The 14,307-nt window shown below is 44.0% G+C and overlaps 2 protein-coding genes, 1 long non-coding RNA gene and 3 other non-coding genes across 6 annotated transcripts in view; 3 read left to right on the plus strand and 3 right to left on the minus strand.

Annotated features, from left to right (window-relative positions):
* Positions 1 to 234: 234 nt before the first annotated feature.
* Lsp1beta (Larval serum protein 1 beta) lies at positions 235 to 2,810 on the plus strand. Its single transcript, XM_002137388.3, has 2 exons — positions 235 to 530; positions 602 to 2,810. The coding sequence occupies exons 1-2, from the start codon at positions 321 to 323 to the stop codon at positions 2,753 to 2,755; spliced, it is 2,364 nt and encodes a 787-aa protein (XP_002137424.2). The 5' UTR covers positions 235 to 320; the 3' UTR covers positions 2,756 to 2,810.
* Positions 2,811 to 2,971: 161 nt separating this feature from the next.
* On the minus strand, positions 2,972 to 3,137 carry LOC6897261 (U1 spliceosomal RNA). Its single transcript, XR_053391.2, has one exon. It is a non-coding gene; the product is annotated as a U1 spliceosomal RNA (small nuclear RNA).
* A 1,335-nt stretch (positions 3,138 to 4,472) lies between these two features.
* Positions 4,473 to 4,638, minus strand: LOC6897262 (U1 spliceosomal RNA). Its single transcript, XR_053392.2, has one exon. It is a non-coding gene; the product is annotated as a U1 spliceosomal RNA (small nuclear RNA).
* Positions 4,639 to 5,547: 909 nt separating this feature from the next.
* On the plus strand, positions 5,548 to 6,917 carry LOC117183401 (uncharacterized). The gene is made up of 3 exons (XR_004468557.1): positions 5,548 to 6,028; positions 6,109 to 6,219; positions 6,276 to 6,917. It is a non-coding gene; the product is annotated as an uncharacterized lncRNA (long non-coding RNA).
* Positions 5,577 to 5,741, plus strand: LOC6897263 (U1 spliceosomal RNA). The gene has a single exon (XR_053393.2). It is a non-coding gene; the product is annotated as a U1 spliceosomal RNA (small nuclear RNA).
* Positions 6,918 to 7,460: 543 nt separating the features above from the next.
* Pli (E3 ubiquitin-protein ligase pellino) overlaps positions 7,461 to 14,307 on the minus strand; it is a 38,806-nt gene continuing 31,959 nt past the window's right edge. Inside the window, exons 3-10 of the mRNA XM_001358608.4 lie at positions 13,033 to 13,125; positions 9,973 to 10,204; positions 9,089 to 9,280; positions 8,833 to 9,021; positions 8,669 to 8,767; positions 8,449 to 8,602; positions 8,204 to 8,381; positions 7,461 to 8,113 (exon numbers count right to left, since the gene is read on the minus strand). Coding sequence (XP_001358645.3) covers positions 7,987 to 8,113; positions 8,204 to 8,381; positions 8,449 to 8,602; positions 8,669 to 8,767; positions 8,833 to 9,021; positions 9,089 to 9,280; positions 9,973 to 10,204; positions 13,033 to 13,125 — 1,264 coding nt within the window. The 3' untranslated portion in view covers positions 7,461 to 7,986. The remainder of the gene's footprint in view (positions 8,114 to 8,203; positions 8,382 to 8,448; positions 8,603 to 8,668; positions 8,768 to 8,832; positions 9,022 to 9,088; positions 9,281 to 9,972; positions 10,205 to 13,032; positions 13,126 to 14,307) is intronic.

Below are 14,307 nucleotides of genomic sequence, written 5' to 3' on the forward strand. Positions count from 1 at the left end.
CTTTCTTGATTGCAACTGCAGATGCCCCTTGACGACAACCTGGATGGCTGATAAGCCACAGGCCGGACCGCTGACGATAGCTGCGGAGCTCTGCCTGAAACAGATGGTCAGACCACCTGAGATAGACTTGGCGACCCTGAACTTGCACTGTACTGCACTCGGCTGGTATCATCATCAGCCCAGATATGGGTGGGTGAGCTTTGGGGTATATAAGCAGCGGCAGTGGCCGGAGAAAGGCAACAGTCTTTAGGCATTGGATCCATTCAGTGTGTCTAATCCGGAGCAGTTGAAAGTTGAGTGTGGTCGAAGGAGTCGTCAAGATGAAGATTGCCATTGCATTGCTGGCCCTCGTGGGTCTGGTCGCCGCGGCCAGTTTCCACCAAACGCATGAGGTGAAGATCGCCGACAAGGGATTCCTCGTGAAGCAGAAGTTCCTCTTCGAGGTGGTCTATCGCATCGAGGATCCCCTGATGTTCGAGGATATCATCAAGCTGGGCGACAAATTCTACTTTGATGAGTCTTACTACACCGTGAGTGCTTGGAGCAGAGTCCTTTTTACAGAGTCGTCTCTAATGCCACCTCGAAATTTCACCCCCAACAGCACTACGACCTCTACATGAAGAAGTTCTTCGAGGCCTACAAGATGCACTCGCTGCTGCCCAAGGGCGAGTTCTTCGGCCAGCTGGTGAAGTCCCATGCCAAGCAGGCGCGCGGCCTCTTCAACTTCTTCTACTACGCCAAGGACTGGGAGACTTTCATGCACAACGTGGCCTGGGCCCGCATGCACGTGAACGAGGGCATGTTCGTCTACGCCCTCACCCTGGCAGTGATCCACCGCGAGGACTTCCACGGCCTGATGCTGCCCTCCATCTACGAGATCTTCCCGCAGTTCTTCTTCAACAGCAAGTTCGTCTACGAGGCTGAGAAGTTCGACTACGAGATGTGGATGAAGATGACCATGTACGAGAAGGAGTATCTGGATGTGTACTTCAAGGGCCACGAGCACGGAAACATGTACCAGTACGGCGACTATATGTACATGAAGGACTTCAAGATGTGGCAGTGGTGGAAGCTGATGGGTCTGGGCGAGCACTGGTACAGCGAGGACAAGTTCATTCTCCGCGAGAACATTTACGAGTTCAACCAGGACACCAAATGGCTGGCCATGATGAAGGACGTCAAGGTCTGGTGGATGCCAGTCGACTACACCCGGGATCTGGATCTGTACAACGAGGAATCGAAGCTGTCCTACTTCACTGAGGATCTGGGCTGGAACGCATACTGGTACTACCTGAACATGGACTACTCCTTCTTCCTCGACGGAACCACCTTCGACCTGAAGAACGACCGTCGCGGCGAATGGTGGCTGTACAACGTCCACCAGCTGCTCTCCCGCTATTACATGGAGCGTCTGTCGCACGGATTCGGCGATATTCCCGAGTTCTCCTGGTACCACCAGATCGAGATGGGCTACGATCCCCAGATGATCTACTACAACGGCATTGGCTTCAGCTACCGCAAGAACTACTACGAGATGGAGACCTACGGCAACTTCGAAATGCTCGACAAGATCACCGGCTTCATGAAGCGCATCCAGGACATCATTGAGCTCGGTTACTACAAGACCACGGACGGCCACACGATCGATCTGCGCAAGCCCGAGTCCATCGAGTTCATTGGCAACCTGATGCAAGGCAACATCGATGCCATGGACAATATGTTCTACCAGTTCTGGTACATGCTGGCCCATATGTACTTCGGCGACGTCGAATACCACCAGATGGAGGTCTACCCCAACGTGATGCTGAACTTCGAGACGATGATGCGCGATCCCATGTACTACATGTTCTACAAGTCGATCGCTTCGATCTACTTCAAGTTCATGCACTACCTGCCCAAGTACACCAAGGAGCAGCTCCTGATGCCCGGTGTGACCATGAAGCACGTGGAGGTCAGCGATCTGACCACCTACTTTGATCTGGTTGACTTCGATGTGACCAACATGCTCAACGACAAGATGATCTTCCACGACGGCAAGTTCGTCTGGGACAAGTCTCTGTATGCCCGCCAGATGCGTCTGAACCACAAGCCCTTCACCTACACCTACACCATCGAGTCCGACAAGGTCGAGAAGGTTGTGGTGCGCGCCTTCCTGGGACCCAAGTTCGATGAGTTCGGAAAGATGATTTCCCTCACCGAGAACCGCATGAACTTCATGGAAGTCGATGAGTTCTACTACGACCTGAAGGCCGGCAGCAATGTGATCACCCGCAAGTCCAACGACTTCTACTGGACCGTCAAGGATCGCACCACCTACACCGAGCTGTACTACTACGTGATGATGGCCTTCGACGGCAAGTATGACTTCCCTCTGGACATCAGCGAGCCCCACTGCGGCTTCCCCGATCGCCTGGTCTTGCCCATGGGCTGGAAGAAGGGTATGCCCATGCAGATGTTCTTCATGGTGATGCCATACAAGGCCCCCAGCCACGAGCAGTTCTCCACCTTCGACTACACCTACTCCTGCGGCATTGGCTCCGGAGCCCGCTTCGTCGACAGCATGCCCTTCGGCTATCCCTTCGACCGCCAGATCGATGAGTACGAGTTCTTCGTGCCCAACATGTACTTCAAGGACGTGACCATCTTCCACACCGACACCATGGAACCCTACTACAAGTACAAGGGCTACACCAACTACGGCCACTTCGACTACACCTTCTTCCGCGACTACTACACCAAATACTTCAAGTTGTAAGCGGTGTCTGCGCGGCCTGGCCTGGTGCCGGCTACGATGGCGAACATGGAACGAACCTTCTTCTGATTTGATGAAAATCACATTTTAGCTCTTAAGTCTTGCAAAAAGTCAAATAAACTTTCGAAAAACGCAAACCATTTAGTTTTTGGTCGACATACCCGTTGCACTGCATAAACACTGCATTTCGCATGTCCTGTTCTGATATTTATTATTTATGTCGGGACGGCGCGAACGCCATTCCCGGCTACCAAAAATTACACGCACGAGTTATTCACATTAGGAATAATCGCAGAGGTCAACTCAGCCGCAGTGCAATGGCCAAGCCTCACTCCGGAGGAACACGCCTTGGTGATCACGGTTAACCTCTACGCCAGGTAAGTATGCTTTCCTCTGCTATGGTCTGGGGTGTCCTTAAAGTCCTGACCTGAAGCAGTTGGGAATTACAAGTCTTGAATCGAAAGAAAACTCGTCACAATCGACATTGAGAAAAAGGAGCACGGCTGTCCTTTTTACTTTGAGTACTTAAAAGGATAACTGACCGCATGACCAGAATAGTTAGCTAAGATGCTTCATGGTAATAGTAGACTGTATAGACTGTTTACCATTATCAGCTTATTTTTGATCAAAGTGTAGACCAGGAAGTCAGGAAGCAAATAATACACATAGTGGTTCTATCCACGAATGCTAAATATTTTGTTTTACTAAATGGAGTAGAGTACTTCATCGAATTGTTATATATGTGTAGTATGAATTGGATTCATTATTGGCCGAAAGAAACACAATTCAACCTTTGTTGTCTACCAAAAATACTTGAAGAAGTTCTTATATAGTGTTCGATCCATAATTGTCTCGTCTCAATACTATAACTCCATTATATACATATATATATGTAGGAATGTTAATTATAATAGCGTTAATTGAAATGGGTATGTAGTGTAGGTTTTATAATGAATATTGGATAACAATTGATACTTTTAACAATTGATGAGACAAGTTATTCGCACGACAACTTAATAATGAGAGTCCTCTCTCGGACGACCGCTCTCGCGCTCTACCGATTTGCTCTCTCGCTATCGGGATAGGGGGCGCGGATGTACCGACAGCACAGCCTTCTTACATACCTATATGTACATATATCCTCAGGGGTATCCTTGATTTAGGTCAAGAGCTAGATGGGAAAGATTTGCAGACAGTAATAATGAAGGTTGAGTCGCAAATTGGTTTTAATCTCTCTCTCTCTCTCTCTTTAGCTCTCTTCGCACTCGCATCGCCATGTGCAATCAATTAAGCGGCTTTAAGAGACTAAGAGATCTCTTATACCTTGCACTGACATATTTTCTTAACACACAGAAGTAATCTCCTTATTTCCAGCAAAATGTGAGTTTAGGGCTTGAACAATTTTAAAACTATAGTGCGACCACTTGAAGATATTACGGCCGTCTCAGAGGTCGGTGATACTCGTACAGGGCCAACTTATGTGGAATTATTCCACGGATTCTGCTTATGCTGAAATCGTTGTGAGGAGCAGCAACATCTCTTTAATTTCTTAGTTTTCCCATGGCTGGCCCCCTATATCGCTGCATCTTTTGAACATTGTCTTCATTTCTGTCATGATACAGCATTCTGGAGGACGGATAAGCCATCGGCCCGGCCCCACACTCAATCAACTAACTTATTTCCTATTTCTATTTGTACTGCTCTGATATTTATTATTTATGTCGGGACGGCGCGAACGCCATTCCCGGCTACCAAAAATTACACGCACGAGTTATTCACATTAGGAATAATCGCAGAGGTCAACTCAGCCGAAGTGCAATGGCCAAGCCTCACTCCGGAGGAACACGCCTTGGTGATCACGGTTAACCTCTACGCCAGGTAAGTATGCTTTCCTCCGCTCGACAGCAGGGTTTCCTTGCCCACGCGGCTAGAACTGGTTGGGAATTATAAGGCTCAATTATTTTTATTTTTTTTATTTCTATTTTATTTTGAGATTTTTATGATATTTAATTTAGAAAGCCAGCTAATTTTGTATGATAGTGGTTATCATTGTATTTATATTTACCCAAAAGAAAGTGTGAATGGTAAATGTTCACATTGCAATGTTTTGAAATTTGTTTATGTACATATATGTATGTGTAGGTGATAAAGTCGCATACAGCATACATTGTCTGTTTTCAGTTTTTCGTTTTAGACAGACATGATTTATTTATAGAACAATATCACTTAATTCTATTGCATGGCTAGAAATGTACTTTGAAGAAAAAACCCAAAGCGTGGAGCAGCTCAATGAAGATAGAATTGTTTTTGGTTATCTGTTCCAAGATTCCGCAAGAATATAAAATTACTTTTTTTTATTCTCTCTCTTCTATTGAAGTTGTAGAATTGGTCTGGCCCCTGATATAGGATGATATATGATATGAGCATCAATAGACCGTATTCTTATTTGGGCATATAAAATGCAGAAATCAAAATTTACCTAAGGGAGGAGGGAACGGCTTCAGTAGGGGTTCACTCTTGTCAAGGCTTCCGTTCGATTTTACTGCTGTACGTTCGTAAAAAATCCAAAATTCAAAGAAAATTTCGCAAAATCGAAAAAACAGAAAAATATTTAAGAATCATCTTTAATAAAAATGAGCTTGTCATGACTGGAGTTTGAACTTAGGTCCGAAAGAGCGCAGACTAACACATCAACAGTCGTTCTGTTGCATACTTTTGGGGGTAGTTTGCAGTTTCCGACTCCACACAGTTTTCAGTGCCTTATAATTCCCAACTGGTTCTAGCCGCCGCGACATGGAAAGTCCGTTGCCGAGCGGAGCAAAGCATACTTACCTGGCGTAGAGGTTAACCGTGATCACGAAGGCGGTTCCTCCGGAGTGAGGCTTGGCCATTGCACTTCGGCTGAGTTGACCTCTGCGATTATTCCTAATGTGAATAACTCGTGCGTGTAATTTTTGGTAGCCGGGAATGGCGTTCGCGCCGTCCCGACATTATACAATAAATTTAAATAGAGAAGAAATGGCTGGGAGAACGGGTTGTAGATGGAGACAATGTAGCTTGTGTTTTTGTACTACAACGAAATGTTGAATCGTCTGACCTGAGTTCAAATCCCACTCATGACCAACTTATTTTAGTGGCTTATTTGGTGATTTTGGCCAGAAATTAAATCTGTTTTTTGTTTCTGCTGTTTTTGAAACCTTTAAAATAAATCTTTCGCTATGAAAGCCGGCTGAGCAAGGAAACATTCTGATGAATCGAGATTTTCTGTGATGGAAGGTAATGGACTCCATCACCATAACCGTATCAGTCGTGAACAACACGATTTCATCAATGGGAATTAATAAACTTCATTCTAGGCAGCCAACACTAAATAATGCTCCAATGCCTCTAAGAAGCAAGCGACCTGTCTTGAATGGATGGCACAGGAATGGTCGGCGTTTGCTTGGACTTCAGGCTTCCAGGCTCAGGTATGTACATACATATGTGTGAGATGATCGAAGAATATCAGCTTTAGAATTCCCAGCCCATGTCCACTAGTTAGAGCAGAAGACGCTCCATTGAAGCCAGTGCTGAGAGGACGAGAGACTGAGTCTTTCTTCCTTACAAATTTGAAACCCGTACCAAAATCGCACGTAACGCTGGACTAGTTAGTTCTCAACAGAGAGGATTGCTTGGCAGGACTCCTCGTGCCGGAGGGAACGGATCTTGGTGGATGACAGCCTTAAAAGCAAGCATGGTCCATGGTCCTACGATTCGGAAATGTTTCAAACGTCTCGGAACTTATAATAATTCAAAAATATGTCCAGCAGCTCGTAAATCTTATTGAGAAAACAATCTCACAATCTCGAGGGAAACAGCATCCCCATAGTTTCTTGAATCAATCAAACACATCGGCTATGCATCATGAATTCAAGGAATGCTTTTGCCCACCCACAATCGAAGACTATGCTTTCCCATAAATCAATAAACACTCGTTCTGTTGTTTGTTTTTTTATCGTGGATGTGTGTATTGCTAGAAAGTTATTTTACATTTTGTATTTATTATGAACTATTTTGTTGTTGGTTTTGTTTTGTTTGTTTCTCGTTTTTTTTTTTGTTTGCTAGCGCAATGCTGCGGCGCAACACTCGATGAACACACAAGAGTGTTTAATGCATACAAAATAATAATAATAATAATACAAATAATCGTAATACATAATAATAAGATGTAAGATTAATTAACATAGTAATGCATAATGCGATTTGGGCAGAAAATGAAAGAATAACCCACACACACACTCGTACATCGCAGCAGATAAATATAGATAGAGATATACGTATATATATATATAGATCTGGACATACATATGCATGTGTGAATTCATTACGGATCGTACTAAATGCGTTACATTTTGTTTTTGTTTTTGTTTCGTTCTTTTTTGTTTTTTACTTTTTGACAGAGTTTTGAAACTGTACATGTTGTTATATGCTATTTAGAATATGCTTTACCGCACCTAGCACTTTGATCGAGTCAAATGCCGGCTTATAATTGTTCTGGGGCGCATTCCCCACTCCCCACTCCCACTCCCTTCTATATGTAAGCTCTAGATTTGGTGAGAAATACATAAATGTTTGCTTGTGTGTGGCTGCTTATGGTTTGGATTTGCGAATAATTGGATTTAACGATTACAACTTCAAAATTGTTTTTTCTTTGTTTTCTTATCATTTCGTTTTTTGTTTTTGTACACAATTATAGACAATTAATGATCGTTATATATCTGCGATTTACATTCAAATGCTTTTCCTATGCTCCCAGTGCTTTCTCCTGTCTGCCTGCCGCCGATCGCTGCCTGAATTAATTCAAAATAATTTATACAAACATCAGAGTTGAACATGCAATTCAAAGGGGGAGGCGGGTAGGCGGGTAGGGGTTTGGCAAACATAATCCAGCAATTAAAGAGCAGCAGCAATCGAAACAAATCAAAAATCAGAGTTGCAGTCACAGCAAAGGCAAAGGCAAAGCCAAATGCAGATACAAAATACAATATTTTGCTTCGCTTTGCTGCTTTTCAATTCAGTTAGCAGAAATCGGGTTCGGGTTCGGTTTCGATTTCGGTTTCAGTTTCCGGTTAATATTAATTAATGGTAATAAATAAAGCCTAGTTTTAATGCCTGCTTCAAACTTGGACATCGTTTCAATTACTACAAATATCTATATAGACGTAAATACAATTGTTTATCATGTATATTTATATTTAATCTAGATTATCCTGGAATATTAATTTAATGTAGCCAGTCGCGCCATCCAACGGCGTCGCACAGAATGGACAAACAGCCTGAAAGCCATTGGTGCCGTGCGGTATCTCAACATTAGCCCAGTATCTGGAACACACAAAGAACAAAAGGATTAGTAAAGCCAATGATCAGCGGGGGGAAACTCTCGGTCTCTCTCGATCTCGATCTCGCTCTCACTTGACAGTTTTCTCAGTCGCCATGTGTCCGCATGGATTGAATGCATACGTTGGGGCCCCCACGTCCACATAGAAGGCCGGCTCCAGGCCCATGCAGAGGGTGACCACGGGACCCAGCTCCAGGCACATGGGACAGCGGCGAGCGCCAGTGTTCTCATCCTGACCCCAGTCGTGATGACCTGCAGCACAGAGAGAGACAATTAGTTGGGTGGAAAGCATTGAAAGACGGGAGGGGACTCCACTCACCCTGCACATGGCCGCAGTTTAAGTACACATAAGGCTGATTCACCTGATCACTAATGTTTACTTTGCGTGGTATGACCAGCGTGTTGAGCCCCACCGGGCACTGTGGACGACCGGCATTGATGGCATCGATAAGTTTCTCCAAATCGTGTTTGGTCTGCGGAGATAATTCAAGTTTAAATAAACCCTATCTATAGGGGGGGGAATCCCAGTGGCCCCTTACCGGCGAGTGTTGCAAGCCCTCGGCGGAGCGCCAGAGCAGCGTGGCACCGCAGAGATCAATAAGTGTGCCATCCTGCAGGATGTTGCATTCGTCATAGACCTACAAGGGCACACAGAGAATAATCAGGGATATGCGAAAGGGCTGAAACTGCTAGAAATACTTACCGGTTGACCCTTTTGCTGGGCCGAACGCGACTCGCGTAGGCTAAAGACATCCCCACCCACGGAACACTCACGCCAGAGGCCGCACTTGGCATTGCCGCCACAAAAGGATCCTTTGGGATGCATGATCAGCACACCGTTGGTGGTCAGGCCATCGATTTCCACATTATCCTGCCACTTGGTTGCCTTTTCCTGGTTACGAAAAAGGGGAAACCCCATTAGTTATTTGTAGTGCTTCGACTGCTGCACAGGCACTCACCCCGAGGAATATGTTTCTGCTTGAATCAAAGCCGGCGGCAAATATTCTCGACTTGGCGGGCTCACACCGATTGACCAGGATGCGGCACGCAAACCGGGAGATTGTGCTCTGCATCACCTTGGCGTCCTTCTTATCGCCCGGCAGCGTATCCATCACAACAAAATCGATGGGGGACTCTGAGGAGCGTCCCACCTGCAGGAGAAAAAGGAGTGAAGGAGAGAGTAGAGAGGAGGGCATTACTGGGGTGTTTTCTATCTGGCAATTTATCATTGTGCAAACAAATGGCGAATCATGCGATATTGGCATTACACTTCAGGCCAATAAGAAAGCTATACTTTGGCCTCGTATAAATATTGAATGCCGTTCTGTCTGTCTGTCTGTTCGAGTAAAACTTTTGACCTTTTGGCCAGGCTGAAAGGTGGCGTTTATCGAGTCCATAAAGCGTGTCTATAGCACCTCTGTATATCCCTTTTCAGTAGCGACACTAAACAAATATAAAGCAAGGACTGGGACCCGTAGGTTCTGTTTTCTTAGCGTTTCGTAACGTCAAAGCTGTGTATTTTGTTTTTGCACTCTCGGCTACTCTTTTTTGCACACGAAGCAACAATAGGAAGGGCCTATTGCTTTATACTATAAATAAATCGTCAAAAAAATGCTATAAATAATCCTCCAAGTGGTAGTCCATAGTCGATACCCCCCACAGTCCCCTTTGAAGGGTTTGGGGGCGCCCCAACACTTGAGGAAGCTCTAATTAGCCCAAAGAACATTCATCAAAGTCATGGCACAAACGCTGGTGCCAGGGAAGATTAACATCCAACTGAAATCCTGTTCCCTAGGCGAAGGCCCCCAACCCCATCCTTTCCTTTGTGGGGGTAAACACTCACCTGAAACATATCCGTTTCCATGTCCTCCTTGTACTCGACGATAACCGCCTGGTTGCGTGAGAGAGTGTACGAGATTGAATGCTGATTGGCATCCAGAATGGCCTTCGATGTTTGTGGCGACTGGACGATGTAGTGCTTGGAGCGCTTGACGCCGCTCGCCTCTGTCCGTTTGTGGAGCACAAATTTGGAGCGTCGTCGCCCGCGATCGCCCTGTGGCAAGTAGCCATTGTAGCTGCAACAGAAAGGCAGAAAGAGACAGAGACATGTAATGACTGTGTAGATAGCACAATTGGGGGCATGGGGCACTATTGCCCAACGCACGGCGTATGTTCATGCTCGTATATTTCGTTTTTGGGTCAAGTTCTGTGGCTGTTTACACAATTAGTGGGGGGTTCCAGGGCCCCCTCGCAGTTTTCTGCTTCCCATAGATAATGATTACCCACTCCGCTAATAACTCAAAAGAATCGCCCGCTAAGTTCTCTTCTTTATTCCACATTAGCCAGACCATAAATGTGTAATTACGGCTTTCGGCAAATGGGAATAATTATTATTGAGTCATGGCACAAGAAAGTGCCCATCAGCTGTTTGTGGCGTGTGTCTGCTCTCTCGTGTGGCGATGACTCGACGGCGGTGCGCTTGGGGCAACAGCACGATCGACTGATCCATGGAAGTGCTGCGGTAGGGGCTCCACAAACAAATCAAAGCGAAAATGTCACGAAATGCCAGCAGAACAAAGCCAATGAATGACACACGTCTTGCAATATTTCTGAATGAAATTTGAAATGTTCGAGATGGAACATGGAATGGAACTGCCAGCTCCTGTTAAAAGGAGCCTGAAGCCTGTTTGGGGTATTTTTGGTGGGTCAAAATCAGTGGATAGGACACCGGACATACCGATTTTAGACATCATTACCTTTAAAAAATATTTGTTATATTTTTTAGCTGTATTATTCGGGAATCAATCAAAATTTTGGGAAATTCCCTTTTTGTGGTAATTTAAGGGAATTAAATTTTTGCATTAGAATTGTGTTAGTATTTTGTGAGCTATCAATGCAATTAGACGTAATATTTGGTGAATAAATTTTTTATGCGTTAATTTGTTTTTCCTAATTTGTTCCCTAATTTGAATACGTTTTAGAGATCAGGAATAGGATCACCTATATTTGCATACGATCAATTTTTGTTCCCCCTGTTTTTCAGGAGCCAATCTACCGTGTTAAAACAGAATTGGGTGTAGTTGAATATGCTTTTCAGAACCAAGTAGTATAGGATCCTTAATTTTCGTCCTTAAAGAACATGCGATGCATCATATGAAAGGTATAATTGAATCATAGATCAAGAATATTTTGATATGGTTATTGATTATTGATTTTTAAAATAAAAGTAAGGGAATAATAATTGTTAGTTATAACTTTTAAAAGAAAATTCAAATATGATTCTTAATTTTTACTTATTATTTATTTTATTATTATTATCATTTTTTTTTTAAATCAGAAATAGGTTTTTTTTATTTTTCGAATACACATTGGGAAATATAGGTTTTTTTAAAGATCGCAAAATATGATTAGAATATGAATTTTGGTGATGTTGCTGTTGCTGTAAAATATTTCCTTCACATTGATTTATCTAGGTGTAATAAACATTAATAATTCTTATTTCCGGTCCCTGGTTTAAGAACTCTGAATCAGAGCTAGCTTTGGGGAGCATAATCAATTTTATTCACTAAAGAATCTATTGAAAGTATCCCCAAAATTCCATAAAATTCCATACATTCAAGAAAACACCCACGATTGACTATTGACTATTGACTATTTTCCACTTAAGGATCATAAAGATGAGCTCTCCCCGAAGAGGAAGAGAGTTCTTTGGTAATAAACACATTCTACAAGAGTTTAAATGGATTTTATAGTTCAAAGTATCGATAATATTCGGAGGGCCATAAAATCCCCCCATGAATCCCTCTCTTCTTTGAGCCTATTCTTCATAATTGTCTCCTTCAATCAGAGATGATCTCTGCTTTATATCGATACAATTTTATGATGAGACGGACACACATAAAATGTCAATATCACGTGTATTTGTTCTGGGAAAAGCACCAAACCCCATGATTCCCCATTAAAAAAAAAACATGATTTTTTTAATTTCTATGAAATAATTTTTGATGGCTTTCGTGATGTAAAGTTCTGAGAAGCGGTGGCCGATGGAATCTTTTGCGGCTTTTGAATTATTATTTCACATAGTTTTTTGTTCTTTTGGTGGACAACAATTAAAGTGTTTCATCTGCTTGTCCAGCATATATCACTGACCCGACGACTTCCTCAATTTGGCTTCAGGGGAAGCTGCCGCAAAGACCTGACTGCGGGACCACCATACGGGGGATGATAAATGGGGAATTGATGGAGAACTATGTACATTACAATTCCAGAATTCAGAGAGACCCCTGCCTTTGTCCCACAGGCAATTAAGAAGTGTTAAGACAGTGCAGCCACAGCCACAGCGTCGAATGACTCGAAACGCATTTGAGTTGGCCCGGGAAACAGGGGAATAAGTCTGGCTCTGGCTCTGGCTCTGGCTCTGCCTCTGGTTCTGCTTCTGGCCTTCTCGTGAGTCACACCAAACCGTCGAGCCGTTGGGTAATCAACGCAATGTCAAGCTCTTTGCTCGGCCAAGATTTACAATCATCCGTCCCAGCAGCCGGCCAGAGCCATCAATCTACTCTCCAGGCCCGGCCCGTGAGACAGTGTGGCAGGGGCAGGGGCCTGCTGAGGCCAGACTTCAGAGTCTAGACTCTAGGAAAAGATTACAGCTTTACAGGTTCGGTATTTTGGGGGATAATGAGCCGCTTTTTCCCACTGATTGATCATTGAATGAATGTCTCTTCGAAATGGATTGTTGGAGATATAGTTTCCTGGGATATTTCACAGGAAAGAGGATAAACTACACCTCTCCCACTTCCATCTTTCATATAATTCGAAGCTAAGCCTTTCCAGCTATCTTTAAGCTTCCAAATTCGAATTCCGACCAAAGGAAACCCTTAGGATGGGTTCTGATGGCACTTACCCGAGTATAACTAGTTCTCCGTAGCGCAAACGAGGTTTGTCATGGCCATCGCCACCGTCTTCAGCCAGTATGGGAGATTCTGTGCCGTCGGTGCTGCAATGGTAAAGGAAATTCGTGAATAGAGTACAAATTCAAATGAATAAATTCAATTCAATGAGAATTATATGAGAATATGAAGCCATTCACATGGTTCAAGTTTCAGGCTTTTGGCTGGATGGATTTACATAACGAGGGAGAGGGGACAACAGGCTCTCTCTCTCTCTCCCTTTCTCTATTGTGTTATGCAAGAGAAAAGTAAAACAAAAACAATAAAAAGGTAGCAAAACTTTTGTGGCTGAAACTGAAACAAAAGAACGAAACGGAAAAGAAAAGAACAAAAAACAAAAACTAAGGCGAAACAATTTTAAAGTAAAATGCCAAAGAAATTGCTCACTTTTCACATGCTCTCGCTCTCCCTCTCACTCCCACTCGGCCCCACTCACTCTTTCTCCATCTTCCTCCCCCTTTCTCCATCTTTCTCCCCCTTTCTCCATCTTTCTGGAATTGCAATATGAGGCCTCTGTCGCCTCTCTGTCTCCGCTGTCGCTGTCGCTGTCCCCCAGTGCACTGGAAATGTACCATCGTTCCAGGCCATGGAAGTCTTAGGAATGCGGCCTCAAGTTACCCTCTCTCTCCACATCCCCCTCCCCCTTTCAATCAGCTACTAGGCTGGCATTATAATCGTATAATTATAATGCAAATTATTTGAAAATTGCCTGCTTCCATTAGAAATTTTCTCATTAGAGTCCATGACACAGCAGCCTCTTCCTTCTGCTGCCTCTTTTTCGCTGCAGCGGCTGTACGGCTCGGCTTCGCTGCATTTACGATATTTATACCCTTTCTAAGAGGGTATTACTATTATAAGATGCAAAAGTCTCCTATGGAATATAGTATTTGCTGAGTTCGAGAGCTATTCGCCTGCCAAGAGGTTGCACACATGGTTTTTGTTCCATTCCACAGTTCCATTAGCTGAAAATTCACACGTGCGCTTGATATATCCGTTCGCTTAGGGGAAATTTGTATGAAATCATGATGAGTGGACCCTAGGGGAATGGGAGTCTTTGTCGAAACCTCTAGAATCGTCTCAGGCCATAGAAACTATTGCTCGATAATCAATCCTTTGTGGCACCAAATACCTGTAAAGGGTATCTACCTCTTCGTTCATCGATGCCACAGAAATCATAGCTCGCCAAGCAATTCTTCGGTAAACCAAATCCCTGTAAAGGGTATCTGCCT

Source organism: Drosophila pseudoobscura, chromosome 2, assembly GCF_009870125.1.
Source record: "Drosophila pseudoobscura strain MV-25-SWS-2005 chromosome 2, UCI_Dpse_MV25, whole genome shotgun sequence".
NCBI classification, from domain to species: domain Eukaryota; kingdom Metazoa; phylum Arthropoda; class Insecta; order Diptera; family Drosophilidae; genus Drosophila; species Drosophila pseudoobscura.